Genomic DNA, 25,331 nt, shown 5'->3' on the forward strand with positions numbered 1-25,331 from the left:
CATGGTTTTGAAACATAGAGATTGGTTTCACATTTCTATGAAGGGTTAACACCTAAAGATAGGCAAATGGTTGAATTGATGTGCAATGGAACTTTTGAAGATAAAGACCCTGATGAAGCAATGGAGTAGTTAGACTTGTTAGCTGAAAATGCTCAAAATTGGGATACCGCGGGTACTTATGAGGCACCGAGTAAAACTCAACCTCATATATCTAGTGGAGGTATGTACAACTTTAGGGAAGATCATGACCTTCAAGCCAAGTTTGCATCTTTAGCTAGAAAAATCGAGGCACTAGAATTGAAAAAGAGTGGTCAATTAAAATCTGTTGAAAACATTGTGTGTCAAATCTGTGAAACAAATGAACACTCAACCAACGATTGTCCAACCTTGCCTTCTTTTAAGGAATGTCTCCATGAACAAGCCCATGCTTTAAACAGTTTCGAAAGGTCCAATCATAACCCATATTTGCAAACAAACAATCTTGGTTTGAGAAATCACCTAAATTTCAGTTGGAAGAGTGACAATGCACAAACTTCACCACCATAGTTTCAAGCACACCATAATTTCCAAAATTCCCATGGATATGCACCTCTTTATGCTCCACCTCCTACAAGAAATGTTGAGGAAACTTTGTATGCATTCATTGAAAAGCAAGAGACAATCAACACTCAACTTGCTCAAAGCATAACATATTTTAAAGATACTCTTGCAAAATTCACATCTGCTCTCAGTTTTCAAGAGAAAGGTAAGTTTCCATCTCAACCACAACAAAATCCCAAGGGGCAATACAATGCAAATGCAAGTAGTCTTGGAAGCCAACACATGGATCAAGTCAAATCAATCACTACTCTTCGTAGTGGTAAGGTTATTGAAAAACCCACTCTTGAACCTTGTGAGAAAGATGATGAGTCAATCTTTGAGGGTAAGGAAGGGGTTGAATCTGAAAATTGCCAAGAAATGACTGATTTCCCGCCAGCACTTCCATTTCCTCATGCCATGACCGATCAGGAAGAAATCAAGGATGAAAAAGGCATCGAAAATGTTGATGTGGATCTTTTATCAAAAGTGACAATAGATTCGACACCCGACAATACACCAATCAATGATTACTTTTGATTAGTACTTAAAAATGCATTCTCATTAAGGATTTATGTCATGATATTGCACCTAAAGTATCATTAAATTCCCTAACAAAAACATGTTTTATATTAGCAAGTCTAAAAATATAATATACCTTTAATTCATGGTAAATGTTCATCCTAAATGCAGGTCTATCACATAAATAAAAGGATTGATTGATGAGTTTAAGGATTGAAATTGAAAGGATAAAAAGAAGGCCAAACTTAGCAAAGTGTTGCTGGTGCATTCCAAACTCGAACACCGTTCAGTAATTTGATCATATCTGGAGCTGTAGATATCAGATTTAGGTCCATTTTATATCGATGGAAAGGTAAGACATAGACCTACAACTTTCATATGAAGTCAAAGACTCAGTTCTACCGTTTTCAAGCCCAAATCTTAGCAACAACGAAGACGTCGGAAGCTGTCCTGCAGCTCAAGCACTATTCGGTTTTTGGCTCATATCTTGAGTTCTAGAAGTCCAAATGAGCTCTGGTTTTTTTTTATGGAAAGCTGAGACAATTGCCCACAGATTCCACAATTCAGTTGGCTATAATTCTGATGTGAGCAATGACGTTTTGGCCAGCCAACAATATCAAAAATCAGCCCACAATATCAAAAAACCAGCAGCCATTAATGTCAAAAACCAGCCACCAAATCAATGGATGCCCACCAATTCTTCAATCAATCAATAGTTCTGAAACTTAGCCTATAAAAGGAGGCATTGTCCATGTATTTAGTCATATTAATTTTCAGATCAAAGTTATCTTCTTGCTTTCTCTCTACATCTTTGTAATGTTCAAGTTTTCTTTTATGCTATAGTAATCTCTTGTTTATGCTCTTTCATTTCCTTTCCTATACTTAGTTAGCTTATATTATGTTTATGTTCTTATATTGTTTATTTGTGTTTTTCTCCTTCTTAATGTTTAGCTAAGTTAATTATGTCAAGGTGAAAAGGTTTCTCTAATGGTGTTAGAATATGTATAATATAAACTCAACATGAGCTTTAAATGTTTATATCCAAGAAAGATTGTTATTAACATGTTTTATCTTTTTATCTTACTAATTCTTAATACCTTGCTTATTAAATGTTTAATTTAGATTTGTGTTGTATAATATTTGGTACATCAAATGCTTGATCTTTCATAGTTTTCGGCCGAAATCGTTATTATGATAGAAACTTGATTTGTTGTTAACATAAACTAGCAACATGAATGCTTGATGATATTTATAAGTATGGTATTACTTATATAAGATAATTAATATGATCATGTTAGTAATTTATAATGAGCTAATAACGAGAAATCATCCGATTAGAACCTCCTTTGTGTGTGGTTTCTAGTTGAGTAATAAAAAGAGTTTATATTATATTTATTTGAAATACCATTAGTGAATCCTATAACCTTGACATATGTTTTGTTATTGTTTAATCCTTACATCAATATCACATCCCAAAACTTTCTTCAACTCCTTTTCTGTTATTATTCTCTTTAAATCTTTTTCTTTATTTGTAATTTATATAATTCACCTCCCTGTGGTTCGACCCCGGTCTTGCCGGGTTATTTTACTTTGACACTCCTGCACTTGGGATAAGACATCAACTCTTTGATCGTGTCAACTTTCCTGATAAATCTCTACTTTCTCTTAGTTCAATGCCTTGGTTTACTAAAAATATCAATTTTCTTGCTTTAGGATTTTTGCCAGCTCACTGGAGTACCGAAGACAAAAGAAAATTTTTGAGCAAAATGCAAGAATTTTATTGGGATGACCCTTACTTATTCAATTATTGTCCTGATCAAATATTTCGAAAATGCATTCCTGACAATGAGGTAAGTAATTTCATTAAATTTTGTCACTCTAAGGCACATGGGGTTCATTTCTCGTGAAAAAAGAGGATTGTAGAAATCCTACAAAGTGGATTTTACTGGCCCACCATGTTCAAGGACACACATGCATCCCACAAAATCTGTGAAAATTGTCAAAAGGTGGGATTTATTTCAAAACATAAAGAGTCTTTAAATAATCTTCTATTGACTCTTAAGTCTCATCATAGTCGAGATAAGCATTGTGCAATTCATGATTTATGGCCAATATTCCATAAGGAACATGCTCAACATAGTCTTGGGAATCTGACTAAAAAAGACCCTGTTTGCCGGTTTTTAAGAAAACTGGATGGGAAGCCTATCCCCGACCCATAGAGGGTGTTTAAGCTGTTCTTGGACGTAAAACCAAGGGAAAATGTGAGCCACAATCACAACTACGATTTGAATTTTCATTTGTAAAAATTTGTGTCTTTTGGTTTTATTAATAGCATAATATTTGTGTTTTGTTGTTTCTTATATTTTTTAAGTGTGTTTCAGGTTTGTCAGTGTTCGTTATTTCATGTGATATCTTCTATACCCTATCTTTCTACCCTAGAATATTGAGGACAATGTCTCGTTTTGGTTGGGGGGAGAGGGTAGTAGTTGATAAAAAAAAATTATTTTCCATTTCATAAAGCATATGCAAAATTGTTGTTACTATGACGGCAAAGTAAAGGAGATCTTTTTATGAATCTTAAGACGCATCTTAGTAACCATTCTTAATAAAGTCTATCATAATACTTCTTGAAATATTCAGATTTACAAACTCTCGCATTATTATCACTTAATTCTGCTCATATACTCATTTAACATGTATTCTTAAACCTTAATTTTCACACACACACTTTAACATATGATTGTGGGTTGCACATTGGATTATTACATTATTTATGTTCTTTTGTTAAAGGTAACAACTAAGGGAAAGGGATTGTATATAATTAAAAAAATAAAAAAGAAAAAAAAATGATGATAATAATAAAAATGTAGAGAAGTTTGGTTTCGTAGCCTCCCTAACCTAAGCAATTAAGCCCGAAGGGGTGTTTTAACACCTAATACCCTAAAGTCAACTGACTTGGGAGCTATTTGCCCAACACTTGTTATATGGGTTAAGGAGAAAAGCTTAAGGGAATCAAACATTGCACTATCTACATATCAGTATCTGCGACCCGAGTTACTAAGCTCATAGGGGTGTCTTAATACCTAATGCCCTAAGACCAACTGGTCTGGGAGTCATTAGCCGAAAGCTTATTACATGGGTTAAAGATGCATGGCGTTTTTAAATTATATGTATATATATTTAAAAAAAGGAAAAAAAAGACAAAAATAATAATCCCAACCCAAGGAAGTTAACCTTAAACATTAGAACAAAAATTTTGTTTTCTTCCAAGAAAAGCCCCATAATTATGTGTTGATACATTGAGTACAAAAGAAAGGTTTATGAATATCTTGTTAAGAGGTATTGAGCAGGTATATAAATTTAATGAGAGTTTGTTTATCTGGATAGATTAATGGAAGTTAAATGATGAATACCTTGCTTTGTGGAATTTGCAAATTATTTTTCTTTTTTAACGCTTTGATTAGTAGGGACTAGTAATAAGCTGGTTGGGGGGGTGATTAGTACTTAAAAGTGCATTTTTATCAAGGTTTTATATCATCATTTTGCACTTGAAGTATCAATAACTCCTTAACTAAAGCGTGTTTTATAATAATATATCTAATAATATAAGATACCTTTAATTTGTGGTAAATGTTCATTTTAAATGCAGGCCTATCACATAAATGAAAGGATTGATTGATGACTTTAAGAACTGAAATTGAAAGGATAAAGAGATGGCCAAACTTAGAAAAGAGATGTCGGTGCAATCCAAACCGGAACACTGTTCGGTAATTGGGTCATATCTGGAGCTTTAGATCCCAGATTTAGGTCTACTTTATATGGATGGAAAGGTAAGACATAGGCCTACAACTTTTATATGGAGCCCAAGATCTAAAAAGGCCATTTTCAAGTCCAAATTGTTGCAACAACAAAGAAGCCCAAATCTGTCCTCCAGCCCGAGCACTGTTCAGTATTTTGGCCATATCTGGAGTTCTAAAAGTCCAAAAGAGCTGAATTGTTTACACAAGAAAGCTGAGACAATTACCTACAACTTTCATGTTTTCAAGTGGCTCCAATTTTGACGTTATCAATGACGTTTTGGGCAGAAAAGAGAAGATAAGGATTGTCACCAAGTCAAGAGTTGGACACCCACTTATCAATTAGTCATCAAATCAATAGTTCCCAATTTTGGCCTATAAAAAGAGGCATTTGCCATGCATTTAGGCATCTTGGTCTCCAGATCAAGATCATGCTCTTGCTCTCTTTCTTTGTATTTTTTGTAATGTTTATACTTTGTTTTCATTAATATCAAATTTATGCCTTTCATTTCCTTTCCTTTACTTAGTTAACTTTTATCTTATTTATGTTCTTATTTTGTTTATTTATTTTTCTTTCTTTTATTATGTCTAGCTAAGTTTATTATGTCAAGGTGAAAAGGTTACACTAATGGTGTAAGAATAAGTATAGTGTAAACTCAATATGGACTTTAATGTTTGATACTAACATGTTTTGTATTTGTTATCTTGTTCACTCTTTAATACTTTGCTTGTTAAATGATTAATCTTGATTTATGTTGTATAACATTTGGTACAACAAATGCTTAGCACTTTCATAGCCCATACTGTATGGTATAACTGACACCTAAGCTATGAAAGGAACTTGATTTGTTGTTAACATAAGTTATAATCATGAATGTTTGACGAGATTTACAAGTATTAGCATTAATTGAATAAGATGACTAATGTAATCATGTTAACAATCTATAATCTTATCGGAACCTCCTTTGTGTGTGGTTTTCAATTGACTAATAAGAGTTTATACTATACTTGTTTGACATACCATTAGTGGATCCTCTAACCTTGACATTTATTGTTATCATTGTTAAATCTTTACGTTAATATTCCATCTCAAAGTTCCCATCTTCTTCTTCTTCTTCTTTTTCTTTATTATTATTATTAGTATTACTACTACTACTACTATTATTAGTACTATTATTATGATTATTATTATTATTGCTGTTATTACTATTATTATTGTTCTTGTTATTATTGTTATTGTTGTTATATTATTGTTATTTATAATTTGTACAATTAACCTCCCTGTGGTTCGACCCCGGTCTTGTCGGGTTATTTATTACTTCGACACTCCTGCACTTGGGAGAAGACATCAATCTTTTAGTCGTGTCACTTCCTCATCAACATATTCCAAAGAACAAAATCTTTCATCATGAATTAAAGTTCTCTCCAATGGATCCTTGATCCACACTCTCTCAAAGTGTTCTTGACAAACTGTTTGGATCAAATCTACCTCTCTAATGTCCTCATGTTCCCCAATTTGTTTGGAGACATTGAATATGTTCATCTCCATAATCATATTCCCAAAAGACAATTTCATCACCCTATTCCTACAGTTAATTAAGGCATTTGATGTAGCTAGGAAAGGTCTCCCTAAAACGACTAGGATGGGAGCATTAGAACCTTGAATCGGTGCGGTGTCTAACACTACAAAATCAACAGGAAAGTAGAATTTATCTACTTGGACCAACACATCCTTAACAATACCCCTGGGAATCTTGATTGACCTATCAACTAATTGAAGGGTGATTCGAGTAGGCTTGATTTCTCCTAAACCTAATTGTTCGTAAACAGTGTAGGGTATTAAATTCACACTTGCTCCTAAATCCAACAAAGCTTGATCTATCTTATGACTTTCAATAATGCATGAAATGGTAGGACAACCAGGATCTTTGTATTTGGGAGGGGTCTTAAACTGGATGATCGCACTAGCATGTTCAGTCAGAAAAGCTCTTTCTTTCACATTCAATCTCCTTTTGACTGTGCATAAATCCTTAAGAAACTTTGCATAAGATGGAACTTGTTTAATTGCATCAAGGAGTGGAATATTGACTTTCACTTGTTTGAACAATTCATAGATTTCTGAGTTCATAAGATCTTGTTTAGGTTTCCCTAACCTTTGTGGAAATGGTGCTCTAGGAACAAATTCTAAATCACTCACTTTGACTCTAATTTTTCTTGAATCATCTCCTTTCTCACTCATCTCTTTCTCATTTATCTCACCTTCTTTTTCACTCAAACTCTCATTTGTCACTTGTGTTTTGATTCCCTCTTCACTTTCCCTAGATTTCTCCTCCACAATACCTTTAGGAATCCTAAAACCTATACCTTTGTCAACAATCTTTCCACTTCTAAAGGTAGTGATGACTTGGACTTGTTCATGGTTTGAAGGTTCACTAGGTGAGGATTCACTCATGTGTACCTGACCTCTAGGATTGGGCATTAGTTGAGCTGGGATTTTTCCCTTCTCTTGAATGCTTAGTGATTGAGTCAACTTAGTTAGTTGACTTCGAATGTCATCTACGGTCCTATTGGTCTGGTCTTGGAATTTGTAAGCTTGGTTGTTGATTCCTCCTTGCGTTTGCATGAATTGTTGAAGAGTATCCTCTAGGGATCTCTTATGAGGTGGTTGGTATGTGTTATGTGTGGGAGCATGAAATGGTTGGGGTAGAGGTTGAAATGTTTGAGGTACTAAAGAGCCCTCATTTCTCCATCCAAAATTTGGGTGGTTCCTCCATGTAGGATTATAGGTTTCAGAGTAGGGATTGCCTACTTGGTTTGGAAATGGCTTTCTAACATTACTTGAATCAGAAGTTTGGCCATATAGCACTTCCTTGAAGGCTGGAATGGTAGGACACTCAGTTGTCCTATGCCCTTTGCTCTTACAAACAAAACAACTTTCCTCTTGTTGTTCACTCATGACATGCACTTTTTTAATCTCAAGAGACTCTACTTTCCTAGCCAATGAGGCTAATCTAGCATTAAGGTCATCAGGCTCTTTCAATTGAAACTTCCCACTTGAATGAGAAATGGTGTTTCTAGACTCAACATGAATTGGGAGAGAAGTCTCCCATTGTTTTATGTTTTCAGCCAATTGATAAAAAAAATCAAAGACCTCACTTGGTTCTTTGTCATAAAACTCACCATTACACATGGTTGACACTAGCTTTTAAAATCTGCGGTAAGAGAGTCATAGAAGAAACTCACTAACCTCCACATCTCAAAACCATGGTGGGGGCATGCATTTAACAAGTCTTTGAACCTTTCCCAAGCTTGGTGAAATGACTCATTTGGACTACAAGAAAAATTCATCATTTGACGTTGTAAGGCTGTTGTCCTATAAGTGGGGAAGTATTTTTTCAAAAATTCAGCTTGCATTTCTCTCCATGTACCTATAAACCTAGGATGCAGGGAGTTTAGCTAAAGCTTGGCTTTATCCTTTAGAGAGAATGGGAATAATTTCAGTTGAATAGTTTCTTCAGTGCATGTTCTATCAATAAAAGTATTACATACCTCTTCATAGTCCTTAATATGTATATATGGATTTTCAGAATCCATACCATGATATGTGGGAAGAAGTTGGATCATGCCTGGTTTCAAATTGAAAGCTTGTTGGTTCAGAGGCAAGATAATACACGAAGGTGTACTTTGTCTAGCTGGGTAAAGATACTCTCTAAGAGTTTGAAAATTAGGTTGATCATTGAATTGTGGAGGTCCATTACCTTGAACACTCCCTTCACTCTCTATATCTTCAACATTAGCCATGATGAAAAAATAATAATAATATAACAATTATATGAATATGAAAAGAAAAGAAAAAAGAAAAAGAAGATTGCAAATAAAAGTAAATGAAATGTAAAAGATAAAGTAATAGCTCAAAAATAAAAATACAACAAATTAGAAAATTCACACTTCAACTAATAAGCAATATTAACAGTAATAAACATTAAAAGACAATTATAACAAGCATGAATAAAGAGGCGGTAATACCAGCCAAGTACTTCAAACAATAAATATAAGAAAAATAATCACAATAAAACAACAAAAAAAAATAAAATAAACAAGAGGCGGTAATACCGGCCAAGTACAAAAAAAAATAACAACAATACAACTATATAAAATAAAATAAACAAGAGGTGGTAAAACCAGCCTTATAATATAAACTAGGGGTGTTCAAAAAAACTGAAAAACCGATTAAATCGAGAAAACCGGAAAAAAAAACCGGAAAAACCGAACCGAAAAAAAAAATCGATTAAACCGATTAAAATTTTAAAAAAACCAGCTGGTTCGGTTCGGTTTCGATTTTATAACCAAAAAACCGAAAAACCGAAAAACCAAACTGAACCGAACCGAACCGAAACCGGAAAAAAAACCGAGCCAAAACCGAGCCAAACCAGAGAGTAGATTCCCCACTATGGTTTGTGCTTGACCGCTTTTTATGATCGGCTTGTTTTGACTCGCAAGTGCACGAGTGTGCGATGTAGCAATTAACTCGGTAAGATCGATGTCATATCCACAGAGAGCTAGATCTGGAAATTAAGCTAGGTAACAAAAAAAAAAAACTCAAGAGAAATTAAATTAACAATAACTTGGTTGAAAATAATTGATGGATTTGTTTTTAAAGATGAAAAAGTGTAAATAGATTTTAAATGACAAGAAAAAGTAAGTCTTGGTCCAAATCAATTTTAATGGTGATGTATTGGTGATTTCTTCAACATATATAAGATAACTCAACCTAATATCAACGATGGTGATATTAGATCGAAAGATATTACAATGAAGTTTAGAAAGATGAAGATTGATTATTGCTTAAGAATGAACAAGTACTTTCATATTAAATAAGACATTGAATCAAGCAATCTCTATACCAAAACTAAAGTTTGTGCATAAAAATTCAAGATTATAACATTACCTAAATGATTTCTAAAATTTCTTTACAATAATAAATCATTCATGAAGAAAATGAGAAGATAAACATTAAGATTCATTCATATCCTAAAGAACTCACCTCAATCACCATCATCCTTGATTTGGATCCAAGAAAGAGATTAACCAACCATGATTATATATAAGAATACTTCAATAAACATGAAATAACTTGAATTAAACTGAAATAATAAGTTTTACAAACTAAAGAACTGAAATCTATAAAGAAGAACACAACACAATTTCAGAAAAAATTCAGATACAAATCTGACTCTAACTTTGGACAGCAATTTGACCCTCTTAGAAGCCTCCTCTCGAGATGTATATTAGAGACATATTTATAGGAAATTTTGTCACCTTTCCAGATAATTAAAGAACAGCTCATTTGGACACCTGAGTCAAAAGTTATGGGCAAAACACCGAAAGGTATTTTGAAAAATCAAATCAGGATAGCTTTGCAACCACTTTGGTGCACGTTTTTCTTCCTCATTTATGAGCTATCTCTTTCTTCTTTTTGACCCAAAATAATGTAAAAATGTCTCCTCCAGCTTTCCATCCATGTGCTTGCCTTCTTGGATCAATGGATTACCCAAAATAAATCAATTGTTGTTGTGTGGACATGTAAGATCATGGATTGTTTTTGGGCTGATTTGAAGGTTGATTTGGGGCTGATTTGGGGCTGAATTTAAGCATCAAATAAGTATACAAATACACCTATTATTTGGGTTAAGATTGACAATGAAACCTTGAGTGTTTAATGGTTGAATTTTGCACACAACATAAGGCAAGTTTGGGCTTGAAATAGATCATATGATATTCTTTTCTAGAATTGGAATAGAATTGATTTTTGGGACAAATTTGGAGCACTTATTTGAACCAAGATTTGCTTCAATCTTCAACTAAATGTCTCTTCAATTCTTTGTTCTGAATTTCGACGTTGAATTTCCTGAATTAATTCATTTAAGCTCCAAAAACCTATCGAAACATTAAAACAAACTTCATTACTAAAAAGCACATCAATTATTATAAAAAAAACAAAATAAAAACAATAAATACATATGTAAAATAAGAGACTTAATGACACTTTTGATGCACAATCAGTTTGGTTGAAATTAATACAAAGGCTAGATTTCATAATGTTGACAATGTCTTTTTTTTTTTTTGCCATGATTTGGACACAAATTTATTATACATAAACTCCTTCATTTAAAAAAGGCTTGTTTTATAGTTGATTGGTTATTCGTAGTGAAAACAAACCAGTAATCATGTCTAAGTTGTTCAAAATGGTAATGATAAAATAACTACAAGAGAAAATTTTATTTTGTTAATTTTTCAATTCTTGATTTTGAAAAGAAAAAAAAGAAAGTTGTTAGAAAATGATAAAATAGAAAGAAAGTTGTCAATTTACCATATTATAAAAACTAAAAATAATAATCTTTGTTTTGATGAGTTCTATTCTCAAGAAGAGTTCAACGAAGATGGTATCTCCCTCTAAACATACTAAGAAAAGTAGATCTGGATCCGTTTGTTGTATTATTTTTATAGAAAAATTATGAGATTTCTTAATTATTTTTATTTATTTCTATTTAGTTTAAGAAAATATTTTTTTCAAGTTATTTTTATTTTATCCTACTTAATTTAAGAAATCAGATATTATACTCGATAGTTTTATTTTTCTTATTTAGTCAGGGAATTCTAAGATAACTCTATAATTATTTACTAGGATTTTTTTTTTAAAATATATCTAGTACAAGATCTTTACCTTGTCATAATAATTAAAGAAAATATTAAATACAAAACTTTCCATAGTTATCTTGGAGAAGTTACTCTTCAATTGGAGTGTTGATTGCTTTAGAAGCAGTCGTCCTTGAGATGGAGTGATGGACCGTCCAGACAAAAAAACTCTTGAGGACTATAGGAGTGATCTTTGGGACATTAATGCCACTTGAATTTTAATTTGGTGGGGTAATTATATTCTACAAAGACTCATTTGACAAATGAGAGATGTAATGGAATTTATTATTAGAATTCAAAAATAATCATTGCTATTTATCGTATAATTATCGTTTTGACCTTTTAATAAAAACAAATATTTTTAGTGTTTGGAGTATTTTTATCTTTCTAATGACCTAATGATTATTTTTAAAAGTGATATTCAAAAGCCTTTTTATCATTTTAATTTTTAAACATAGTAAAATAACTAATTATATTTATTTTTTTTAAAAAAACTTAAGTCTAAAGATTTTTTATTTTTTCAATTAGATAAAGACCAATTTAATATTTTAATAAATATAAAATAATATTAAAATAAAGAAATTGGTGGCGCTTGCAACGCAGTTGACTTTGAGTTACAAAGAGTTTAAGAAAATATGATTGCAACCCAGTACTCGTTAGCGTCAAAGTAAACGATTGATTCATTGAGCTGAGCTTAAGTCTTGATACAGCGTCATACGCTTCTTGGTGCTCAAGTCTTGATTTAGCGTCATACGCTTCTTGGTGCTGGCCACGGCACATCATCAATCCATGACATCACCGGAGCTTCCCTTAGCTCTCTGAGTGTTGACCATCTGTCAATTCTGCATGCTAATTTCACAAACCAAAAAAATTCCGACGACGAGCGTTTACCTCAGTAGTGGAGCATTGCTGTCCCGGTAGGTAGACTGATTGTGGTGTTAAATAGGCAATTTCTTAAGAATATTTTTCACATCTAGCAAGGCCAGCCATTTTATAACATAACAAAGCGAGCTTCTTGAAACACTCATGAGAGTGCCAAATGCCAATGGATTATATTTCCGTACTTCGTTTTTGCTTCACTTTGCTGCTGACTGTAGGAGTAGCCACCCCTACTGACACCATGCACACAACTCAGCCAGTTAGAGATGGAGATAGCATAGTTTCAGCTGGTGGGACCTATGAATTAGGATTTTTCAGCCCCGGTAAATCCAGAAACCGATACTTGGGGATATGGTATGGTAAAATATCGGTCCTGACGCCAGTTTGGGTTGCCAACAGAGAAACTCCACTTAACGATTCATCAGGTGTTGTAATGCTTACCAACCAAGGACTTCTTGTCCTTCTCAATCGTAGTGGAAGCATCATTTGGTCTTCCAACACATCAGCACCTGCTAGGAATCCAGTTGCAAAGCTTTTGGATTCAGGAAACCTAGTTGTCAGAGAGGAGGGTGATAATAACCCCGAAAATTCCTTGTGGCAGAGTTTTGAACATCCAGGTAACACACTTATTCCGGGCTTGAAGCTAGGACGGAATAGAATAACTGGCATGGACTGGTACTTGACATCATGGAAGTCATCAGATGATCCTTCCAGAGGTAATATTTCAATAATGCTTATTCCTGGTGGATATCCTGAGTATGCAGCGGTGGAAGATTCAAATGTGAAGTATCGAGCTGGGCCATGGAATGGTGTGGGGTTCAGTGGATTGCCTCGGTTAAAACCAAATCCAATATACACATTTGAATTTGTTTTTAATGATAAGGAGATATTTTACAGAGAAACTCTTGTCAATAACTCAACGCATTGGAGAGCCGTCGCAACTCAGAATGGTGATCTCCAGCTCCTTCTGTGGATGGAGCAAACCCAAAGCTGGTTTCTTTACGCAACAGTAAATACAGATAATTGTGAGCGTTATAACCTCTGTGGCGCAAATGGTGTCTGTAGCATTGACCACTCTCCAGTTTGCGATTGCTTGAATGGATTTGTACCAAAAGTTCCAAGAGACTGGAAGAAGACAGATTGGTCAAGTGGTTGCGTTAGAAAGACTGCACTAAATTGTTCCAGAGATGGGTTTCGGAAGCTCAGAGGTTTGAAGATGCCGGAGACAAGAAAATCATGGTTCAACAGGAGTATGAACCTGGAGGAGTGCAAGAACACATGCTTGAAGAACTGCAGCTGTACTGCGTATGCCAACTTGGACATCAGGAGTGGAGGAAGTGGTTGCTTGCTTTGGTTCAATGATTTGATTGATATGAGAACATTCCCTCAAATTGAGCAAGACATTTTTATACGGATGGCTGCATCAGAACTAGGTATGCATTTATCCTCAGATTAGATAAGTCATTTTTTTTCTTATTAATATTATTAAAATTCGAAATATATTCAAATAGAAAACTAGTAAGCTATTGGCAAAAGGATACAACGTTTAAAAATCTTAAAACCAAGCTATATAGTCTCTGAGCATATCCAAGCCTTTCCTTGCAAGGCTATCAGCGACAGAGTTTACTTCTGTTTTAGTCTCTGAGCGTACCCAAAATGATACTGTTTTATAATGAATGAGTAGAAAGCTGAAATTGAATGATCACATATGGCCAATGAAAGCTTTCCAGCCATAATAACTAACCAAACAAATACAAAAGGCATTTGGCATTTTCTCTTTTTAACACCAGTTTTTCTGTACCATGTTACAGATAACGGTGACTCGGCAAAGGTTAATACCAAATCCAAAATGAAGAAAAGGATCATAGTAAGCTCAGTGTTGTCTTTTGGGGTTCTGTTCGTTGGCCTATGCTTGGTCTTGTATGTTTGGAAAAAGAAGCAGCAGAAAAACAGTACGTATTCACACCATCAAAATCTAAGTATTCCTATCGCACCAGTCCTGGATTATCAGATATCAAGATTGGTTTTTATAAATAAAAAAAATTAAATTTGATTTTCAGTAATATAAGGTATGGCTGTAAGTTGTTCAAAGCACCGTTGTGTTTGATGCTACAAAAATCTTGAGAGTAGCAGCAAATAGAGATCTTTTGTCTTTCATTCTATTTTTTCAACAAGCATAACGGTTATGCTGACTAGAAAAATGACAGGTAATTTGCAAAGAAGATCAAATAACAAGGACTTGAAGGAAGAACTAGAATTACCCTTCTTTAACATGGATGAGTTGGCTTGCGCAACAAAGAAATTTTCTGTGTCCAATAAACTAGGAGAAGGTGGTTTCGGACCTGTTTATAAGGTAATAATTATCCATAAAAAGTCATGCAATATAGCTTCTGAGTTTTCATGGTACAAACTCCAGGCACCAATGGAGTCCTGTGGTATTGAAATTGTTCCACTACAGAACCAACCTTTTATTAGTATCAAAGGATGACTGATTTGATAGAATTCCTGAACAGATACAAGCTGCATGAAATTCTCAGAGAATTCAGCAGACAACGCATGATTTGCTTATGATGCTGAGTAATTCTTTACAGGGAACATTAACAGATGGACGAGAAATAGCTGTCAAGAGGCTCTCTGAGAATTCAAGACAAGGACTTGATGAGTTCAAAAATGAAGTCAAACATATCGTGAAACTTCAGCACCGGAATCTAGTGAGGCTTCTTGGATGCTGCATTGAAAGACATGAAAATATGTTGGTCTACGAGCTTTTGCCTAACAAAAGCTTGGACTTCTACATTTTTGGTATGAATCTCACAAAACTTTTCAAAAAGCTATTCCAATGTTTCAAATCTAGCACTATTGAGCTTCCAAAATGGATCTGACATCAATTGTTTAGCCATCTATTGAGCATCGTTCAAAGCCCCTGGGAAGGTGGCTTTGTAGGGGAAGAGTTCTCATGCTGACAAATTCTGCCATATATGCATATGTAATTGTAACTCAAAATTCATTGATCGTAACTTATCATCTCCATTTATGAATCTGATAAGAGATGTAATGGATTGACTTGGACAGATGAAACTCGAAGCTTGCAACTAGATTGGCCCAAGCGCTCCAACATCATCAACGGGATTGCTCGAGGACTCCTTTATCTTCACCAAGATTCGAGACTAAGAATAATCCACAGAGATCTGAAAACCAGCAATATTTTATTGGATTACGAAATGAATCCAAAAATCTCAGACTTTGGCCTGGCTAGAAGTTTTGGAGAAAATGAAACTGAAGCCACAGACTACGAATAATCCACAGAGATTTGAAAACCAGCAATATTTTGTTGGATTACGAAATGAATCCAAAAATCTCAGACTTTGGCCTGGCTAGAAGTTTTGGAGAAAATGAAATTGAAGCCAACACTAATAAAGCGGCTGGAACGTAGTCAGTGTCATCTCCATCATACGCATTTTATCTTCATAGTCTGAAAATGGAACTTGAAATTCCATGAATACATGCAGTGGTTATATATCTCCAGAGTACGCAAATTATGGACTCTACTCACTCAAATCAGATGTCTTCAGCTTTGGAGTATTGGTGCTAGAGATAGTGAGTGGCTTTAAGAACAGAGGATTCCATCATCCAGATCACCACCTCAACCTTATTGGGCATGTAGGTGTCACAGATATGTCCGCACATGTTTAATGAGACTGTTCAAACACTTTTAAATCCTCAATGTGTCATTAATAGCATGGTTTTGTTTATCAGGCATGGAGACTGTTCAAACAAGGCAGGCCTCTGGAACTGGCTGCGGGATCAAAAGTTGAAACACCCTATTTATCTGAAGTGCTACGTTCAATTCACGTGGGGCTATTGTGTGTGCAAGAAAATCCAGAAGATAGACCAAACATGTCATATGTGGTTTTGATGTTGGGTAATGAAGATGAATTGCCTCAGCCTAAGCAACCAGGATTTTTCACTGAAAGGGATCTTGTTGAAGCAAGCTATTCATCGAGCGAGAGCAAACCACCTTCGGCAAACGTATGCTCAGTTTCAGTGTTAGAGGCAAGATAGATTACTTGTATTTTTATTTTTACGTAAACTTGCGTGCTTGTTTCGTGTGGTCTTGATGTTTGTGATCGCGTGCTCATGAAAACTCTGTTGTATGTTTTCCAAGGCAAAGTTAACTTCTAGGAAATTATTAATATTTTTCAGTGAAAAAAAAAAAAGTTGAGAAGTTAAAATTTTACCCAAATACAAATACAACTCAAGCTTTTAGAGGGGAGAGATTTAAAGAGACTTGGCTCTTGGCTTGATTCGACTAAGAATATTTGAATGTTTTGTAAAATATTTTTTTAAGCTACAAAACATTATTCTATCCTAATTTAAATTTTAGCTTGGATGATCATTAAAGAAATACTAATCTAGTCCATAAATAATTAAACTAATTAGTTTTCTTCTAAGAAGATTTTTGTAGATTTGAACAGCTTTTAAGTTCAAAAGACATCTAATTTAAAGTTACAAATGTTTAAGTTTACTTCAAATTTTATAGACGGTAATCAAAGCTAATAATAAGAGAATTATATTAGCTTTTGGTTCCTAAAATTATCTATAAAAGGGAACGAAGAAAAGTGTTTTTAAGTTGGTTTTTCTGCATTGTTTAGATAGATTTTTCTATAGAATTTGACATTCTTCTTCACATATTTTCCATCTTAAATCTTCTAGTTTTTTAAGATTTATTCCTTTTTTTCTTTCCTCATAATTTAGAGCTTAGTTTCAATCCTTCTAAAAAGACATTGAGTATAATTCATTTGTATTTGTTGGACCTTATTTACAAGTGTACTTAAACAAGATGGTGTTGTTAAAATCCTATGAGACTTAGGGTGTGTTTGGAAAAGTGGTGGCTTTTGTGTTTGCGGTCGATAAAAGTAGATTTTTAGAAATCACTCTTTCTTGTGGTGTATATATAAAAAGATGTGTTTGGTTAAAATTATGGTTTAAAGTATTGTTGTCTAATAAGTAATTAATATGTGTTTGGTTAAGTTGCTTTTGAAAGTACTTTTGTTAATAAAATTACCAAGAAGGACTTGTGTTAATTTGCAAGTTGTTAGTAGCATTTGTGAGCATTTTTTCACACATAAAAGAAGTAAGAATTTTACATTATTGTTCTTCTTCAATCATCTCATTAAACTATATGCTATTTCATCACTGACATAATTCATTCAAGAAGACCGCTGGTTGCCTTGGCTTTGTGAACATGGAAAAACATCGACTAAAATATCATCAGGAATAAAATTAGCATTGCGATCATATTCGGTAAATGCAAAATCTTCTTGTGAGTTCCTCCTAATATAGTTATGTAGTGCCATTGATGCCACTACAATCTGCACTGCGATTTGTATGGATATACTGGCATGTTCTGTAAAATTCTCCACCTTTGTTTCTACACTCCAAATGCACGTTCAATGATATTGCGAAGTGACGAGTGTTCACAATTGAATCTCTCTTCTTGGCTGGTTGGTTGCCCTCGACGCCGAAACTTTTGAAAGTGATATCTCTCATCTTTATATGGACCAAGATATCCATACTCATTTGGGTACCCAGCATCAACTAAATAATATTTTCCTAATAACAAGGAAGAAAATTATAACAAATTTAATAACAAAAAATATAGAATACACATATTTTAAATTTAATTAACAATGAATTATTTTAATATATTTACCTTCAGGAGGTTTTGGAAATTTGATATTTGGATTGTCAATAGCCTCTAGAAAAATACGAGTATCATGAGCGCTACCTTTCCATCCTGCCCAAACAAACGTGAATTGCATATCAAAACTACATGCGGGTATAACATGGCCATTACATTCTGTGTCGGCACACCTTTTCTATTGATGAATGACACTTGATTTTCCTGGGAAACAGAAGCACGAACATATGTGTCGTCTATTGCATCAATGCAATTCTACAAAATATGACAAAACACAACATTAACCAACATGTCATAAATAACGACTAGCCAAATCTTAAATATTGTTTTCTTTGTCATTGGTTGCTATAAACAACATCTAACTCACCTTAAAATGAGGCATAAATCTTGGATTCATTGTAATTTCTCGAGGAGTGTTTAAAAATTCAGAGTCCTGTGGTTTAATTATATCTACTACAAGCAAACAAATTGTCTTCAACACCTCATTAAAATTTCAACTCACAGTTTCACCAAAATGTTGAAATCTTTCTTGTACTTGTCTATTTGTTGCATCTAATGCAATTGTGTATAAAAACATTGCCACCTTCTCAATAACACTTGTCCTTCTTGATGGTTTCAGCCCATACTGTGTTTCCAAGTCATAACAAAGGGTTTGTAACGTCGTTTCATCCATCCTAAACATGTTAACACACCGTTTCCGGTGTCCTCGTACAACTTCATTCAACCATCTCATCCCTGTGTTATATGAGACCATACAAGGTTCCTTATGCACATAAGTAGCATAATACACGTGTAAAGCACCAGTAGTGCATAACAACAGCTTCTTACGATCATTTTCTCGTAGCCAAAATGAATCACCCTCATCATCAGAATAATTTTCGTCTTCATTTTCATCACTATCATCATCACTATCACCATCATTATCCATTCCGTTTGAATCATCCCCACCATCATTAACTCCATCATTACCATCACCATTATCATCGTTAGCATCTCCACCACTACCACCGGTACAACTACCATGGTAATTTATATTATCAATTACATGATTCATAACGGTATCATAATTGTTGTCATAGTTAACACCAAGCATAGCATCAACCCATTCATCTACCATATCTACCTACACCAATTCAATTACAAACATTTGTCGTCATACCAATTCGAACCATAAATAATTAACATGATATAATTATTATATCTCGAATAACAACAATTCAAAAAATGTTTATTATTGTAATATTATGGCATATGCCTGTTATGAATTGTATAAAAATAGTGACTGTGTTTGATTATTTGTTATAACATATAGGGAGCAAAAGTTTTTTGAAATGATACTTTGTTAAATTATAATAATCAAGTACAATCATTTGAGGAAATGAAGAGGGAAACAGCCTAGAAAATTCATTGCACAATACCAAGAAGGAAGCAGCCTGGAAAAAAATAACTGCATACTTTCAGGAGGAATTATTTGCCAAATTCTTGGCAAAAGCAACAGAAATGTTTACAGGTGAAACTTTCCCAAAAAAAAAACACATCTAAGAGGTCATTTCAATATTTAGTAAATATTACACAAAGGATGTTGATTGAAAAAAAAACTGCACCATGCCGTATGAAAGTTGTAAAAATAATTAATCTATTGAAAAAGTTGATTCAAATAAGAGTAACTTACTGTAAAGTGTGACTTTTTGTAAAAGCTCCCAAGACCGAATGTTTTTCTTGTTGTAGTGTTTAAAGTTATGTCTCAAATTACATACAACATATATTATATAGGGGGCTGCAAGTATTGTGGGATAAAACAACTAACCTATATACACTCATAAGTTTGCTATACCAAATTGTAGCAGGTTGACAGAATGACTATGCAATATGCCTGACATATTCTCTTCCAAACTGTAACAATATACCTGACACATTCTCTTCTTATTATGCCTTTTCTACTTTTCTTGCATTATATATACTGTGTCAGTATCTTTATTGTGATGTTTTTATTAAGTTTGACTTGCTTTTCAGTTGTATGCACCTAATATACTTTCAATCTGCAACATTATATAATTACTATCAAGAAAACTAAAGCAATTGGAATAGTGTTGTGCTGAACACTTACAAATATATAATAATATATACTGTTAGGAGCCATAGAAATTAACAATATTTATTTTATTTGTTTCGGCCAACAAAAACACAATTGATCTAACATTTTTTAATAATGCACACAGTAAGGATAAACAAAAGTCTGATATATATTCCTTTTAAGATGTTATAATCTGATTGGTCCAGGAAGAAAACTAACATAATATTCAGAAAATATAGTGATTAGTACTTAAAAGTGCATTCTCATTAAGGATTGCACAATTTTCTACATATTAACAGCAAACCAATTACCCAGGACAGCAATTCACCATCAATATTTATAATAATTCACTATTAACATCATAACAGATATCACAAGAAGTTTACCAATATTTCATTGCATGTAAAACATGTTACATTGGTAATCCATAAACACAACAAAGACCACTGATAATAATTATCCTTAAACATAACAGCAGACACCACAACAAGTGTTGCCAATATTCCATTAAATTGTAAACAAGTTAGATTAGCAATCCGCAAACATAAATAAGAAAAGTTGTTCTCTACCAATATCAATACTACTCTTCATGCTTCAATACATCAGCCTTAGAAGTATATCTTATTACTGCAAACTTGCACATCATTTGGCAGCACAACAAAACTCTCATAACATGCAGTTGTTCAAGCAATTGACAATAAGTTTGCGATATCATTCTTCAGGAAATAACAAAAACTGAAAGCATCATTAAAGCAATACTAACCTTCATTTAGTGCTTTTGACTTCGCTGATACATTTTTTACACCATTGGTACATCCTATCAAGATCTCCTATTGTTGCCCACATCTCTTTTTTATTCCTCCTAGACAAGTACTCCGTAGCAAAGCAATATAAGTTATCACCAAAAATAATGTCAGGTATGGAATGAATCTTTGTCATCGCCTCACTAATGCTACACCCTATCTTATCCCTACTATCATTCCTTATCGAAACATCATCAACTAGTTTATCCCAACGTTTAAGCATTTGAGCTCTAACTCCATGAGATTTTTTTCTTTTCTTTGTACTTTTCCCACTGCATTGCTCTTTTGTTTTTCTCTTTCCACTGCTATTTGTGGTACTGCTATTTCCCATATTAACTCCAGTAACTAAATTGCAAACATCATTTGTGTAATTGGGAATGACATCCTCCTCGAAATCACCACTCCTTTCCTCTAGATTTTCTTCTTCATTAACATGAACATCCTAAGTGTTTTGATTCACAATATCATCATCAAATAATACTCCAAAAGATGGAGCCCAAGCATAGTCCAATTGCCACAATATTGCTGAACATTCTATCAAACTTATTGCAAAGTGAAGGTTCAATTCCAGCATGTCTAAACTTTTTAGACCCTTTAATTTCCTGTATGGAACAAATATGAAAGAGCACATGCATAAACCATATAAAATGTGCTAAATAGTTTAAGAAATAGGACAAGACAAAGATAAATCCAAGAAACAAGGGTATCAATAACTAACCTGAGTTTTTTTTATTACACCACTCATCACTAGCACTAATAGTTCCAAGTTCATTATTCCATCCTACTCCTGTTTCAGATATCAGTTTTTTCCAAATCCTCCACACTTTTTTTGCACCATCCCATTTGTTTTTTTAGTTCAGTCTTAGTAAAAGCAAGACCAGTTTTCTCTTTGAAGACAGCCATAAGAAATTTCCATTCGGCCTTATCGGAATGAGTGGTTGGCCTCATTCCTTTCTCAATAGCGACAATACAAATATTACAAAATGCATGCAACATCTCTTTACTCCAAAATGCTTTATCCGAGCTTTCAGCACCTTCCATTGAATATTTTTTTCTAGCAAAATGATATATGCATAGGAATTTCATCAAAATTGCAATTTAAAAAAATGAAAGCATGCTACTAACAATACAATTGATTCAAATAACTATCTGTTTATTCATAGTACACAAGACATAACAACATCTTTAAATTCATACCCCTTGTAATCAATAAACTGCAGTTCATGAATCAACAATAAAAAACACATAACCTCTCTAGATATACCATACACTAACAAATTGAAAAGAACTTCATGAACAATGAAATATTATCATTACAAATCTGAGTACAAGCTACTTGGTTGTATGACAAAACAAGCACCAATTTTATTGTACACAACATACTTGAGCCAAGTAAATTAATAAACAAAACTACTGCCACTAATATCATTTTAGTAGAGCAACAACATTGTAGATGATATACACTCCAACTAGACAAAATTACAGACTTACCAAGTAATATTTGAATTGTTAGAGATAGATGATCGATATCATGAAGGTGTACAGCTTTATCAAATACATTGAAGCATATCTGGAGCTTCAATAGAAACTAGTGCGAGCTACAAGTAGAGGAAGTTGATATCTGATATCATGGAAGAAATAAATTTTGAGGTCTTAGCAAATCGAATGCAACATTCATTGGTAACCAATTTAAAAGCAAAAATCCATGTTAGTCATTGAACAACAAATCTTCATCAAATATTGGAGTTCTGTAAAAAGCAGAGCAAGTATAAACAAGAAATGCAAAAACAAGGAAAGTTATTTACACAACAATGGGTGGTCTCATATCACTTGGTAATCTTATAATTTTTTTATTTCTTTTATACTTTTCTAACTACAAAACTTTTAGGCTTGCGACAAATAAGTAGAGAAAAGTACAAAGAACAGGGAAGGGGGAATTTACTCAAACTAAAATAAGTTTGCAAAGGTACACGATAGTTTTAGCTGACCTACAATTTCTTCTCTCGTCGTTTTGTAATTAACAAATAAGTGTTTTGAACCATAGTATAAGTTCAAAAGAAAACTCTTCTTAGCTTTAGAATTTAGAATGTTGATTGATATAACAGGGTGTTAAATAGTAAACAAAACACACAACAACAAATTCTCAATTCAAAACCTCAAGACTCGCTTAAAAAAAATTCCACACAACTAATGTATGCTTAAAAATTGAAAATATGTCTAATAAATGTAGAGTGAGCAGAAAAATATACACATTCAACTTAATTAATCGAGTATGGCCTGACACACACAAACACACTATTATAATGAAAAATAAATCTAATCCTTCACCCCCCTACCCCTCTCTTCCCCTTTCTCTCAGTCCAAAGTACCAGCATTGGAATCAGCATGAAGCCCACGTTCTTTATTTCAAAGTCCAAGCTACTGTTAGAGGGCAGAGCATCAAGTTCTAAAATGGTGTATTTAAGCAAATAGCTGACCAGTCCACTGCAATCAATGCATAAACACAGAACAAGGAAGATAAAGCTGATAGCACAAGGTTTTTTTTTTACTGGTCCTGCTAGCCATTTTAAACTGCGGGAGCAGCTTGAATCCATAAAAACAGTTGCAGCTGGGTGCAGAAGCAGCCAAATTCCATGTTCGTGTAAAATTCAACCTATCAGAACCGTACAACAATAAGAGGTTTGGAAAAAGGAACTGGGAGGGAATTAATGGTTTGTCCATGCGGGATGCTTTAAGCGCACGAAGTAGAAATACAAAACCAGAAACTCATCACATGCAAAGGTGGACAAAAAGGTTCTCTTTCTATAGCTGGTGGTTGAGCTCTTGGCCATTGAAGATGCTTTTGCCTCCAAAAATTTTCTTTAAAATAAGACGTAGCCCTCCTTAAAGTTATTTTGTATTCTTCACATCTGACCTTGCTCCATGTGCAAGGATGCCCCATTTTCCCCTTTCTTTATAATCCCAAGCCAAAGTGCCTCTTCCTACTCTCCACAGTGCCCGTATTTGAGCATCCTACCCTTTCCATAATAATAAATTAAACTCACTTCATTTTTAATCCCAAGATCATAACCTACATACAAGTGTTGAATTCTCCTCAAAAGACTAAGGCCACACAAGTCTCTTTCACATACATATTATTCTTGGCATTTAGAAATATCTTTTTATATTTGTGATACTAATTTTATACACTCTTTGCTGCACAAACTTAGAGCAGCTAATTAAACAAATAAAAACATGAGATAATGCTGAGATAGTACTGATGAGCACAACATAATGAATCAACAAATCACTATAGTAATTTTTTAAATAAAAGCTAACAAACTATATTCACAACTCACTTTTTATACAAGGTAGAGAGGAAGAAAAAACAAGGTCCTTAAATGTTTAAGTGTAATATCAGTTGTTAGAACTCAAGACATTTTTTAGGAGATTTATCCCCCAACATTACCACATAAAAATAAAAAAATAAAAAAAATTACCAGATCAATCTCTGATATGAAGGGGGGTGTGGGATGGTGAGCAAATAAAATGAGCCTTAGAGATTTGTTGATCTGGACAAAAGGCAACTAGATCTCTAAGGAGAGCTTAGCCTTAGAGATCTATCAGCTATGGTGAAGAACAAAGGAAAGTGATGGCTTTTTGTTTGGCTCCATAATGGCTTTTTGGGAGCTGGAGGGACAATTGTGAAGAAAAACAAGTTTTGATGTCTTAATGGTTTAGCGCAATAATGGGTTTTAGGGATCTGACGACAAATATGGAGTAATAGCTTAGTGATCTAGTAATAGCTTACTAGCTTTTACAAATTTGGGGGGTTTGGTGATAGAAATCTTATGCAGTTCTAGGTATTTGGATCTGGAGGAGTGATGGCTTTTAGGGATTTTTCAGTCTCTGGTGAAGAAAACAAAGTGAATCAAAATCTCTAGAGCAACGGTAACATTGGTGTGTTTTTGTAAGGGAAGGATAATGTTGTCTAATTTTTTCAATGGTTTTAAGCACCACAAATTTGTCAAATTTTAATTGTTTGTTTACTGTCTTCAAACCAGCTTTTCACGTGAAAAGATGTCTAAAACTACTTCAAATTAACTGCGGCCATACCTCAAAAATTGACGTGGGGTCCACAAATTAATATCAGCTTCTTGTTGTTACCAAACAATAAAAAATTGTGTTTGGACTAACCGCAAAAGCCACCATGGAGCCAAACACCATCTTATTAGAGTGAGTTGTCTTGCACAAAGTGGGGAGCAATAAAACCTTAAGAATAAATGATTTTAACTTTGGCAATA

At 33.7% G+C, this 25,331-nt stretch overlaps 1 protein-coding gene and 2 long non-coding RNA genes across 4 annotated transcripts; 1 reads left to right on the top strand and 2 right to left on the bottom strand.

Annotated features, from left to right (window-relative positions):
* Positions 1–12,597: 12,597 nt before the first annotated feature.
* Positions 12,598–16,644, top strand: LOC105116795 (G-type lectin S-receptor-like serine/threonine-protein kinase At4g27290). Its single transcript, XM_011014277.1, has 8 exons — positions 12,598–13,903; positions 14,282–14,423; positions 14,667–14,823; positions 15,062–15,272; positions 15,543–15,728; positions 15,833–15,902; positions 15,980–16,130; positions 16,227–16,644. The coding sequence occupies exons 1-8, from the start codon at positions 12,631–12,633 to the stop codon at positions 16,530–16,532; spliced, it is 2,496 nt and encodes an 831-aa protein (XP_011012579.1). The 5' UTR covers positions 12,598–12,630; the 3' UTR covers positions 16,533–16,644.
* A 1,335-nt stretch (positions 16,645–17,979) lies between these two features.
* On the bottom strand, positions 17,980–21,034 carry LOC105116796 (uncharacterized). Its single transcript, XR_840594.1, has 3 exons — positions 21,009–21,034; positions 18,184–18,267; positions 17,980–18,083 (listed from the first exon to the last, which is right to left on the bottom strand). It is a non-coding gene; the product is annotated as an uncharacterized LOC105116796 (long non-coding RNA).
* A 517-nt stretch (positions 21,035–21,551) lies between these two features.
* On the bottom strand, positions 21,552–24,978 carry LOC105116797 (uncharacterized). Of its 2 annotated transcripts, none has more exons than XR_840596.1 (3): positions 24,528–24,978; positions 22,540–22,669; positions 21,552–21,650 (listed from the first exon to the last, which is right to left on the bottom strand). It is a non-coding gene; the product is annotated as an uncharacterized LOC105116797 (long non-coding RNA). The 2 variants fall into 2 exon arrangements; XR_840595.1 differs by having other exon boundaries at positions 21,767–22,669.
* Positions 24,979–25,331: the final 353 nt, after the last annotated feature.

Source organism: Populus euphratica, unplaced genomic scaffold (assembly GCF_000495115.2).
Source record: "Populus euphratica unplaced genomic scaffold, PopEup_1.0 scaffold1059.1, whole genome shotgun sequence".
Classification (NCBI taxonomy): Eukaryota; Viridiplantae; Streptophyta; class Magnoliopsida; order Malpighiales; family Salicaceae; genus Populus; species Populus euphratica.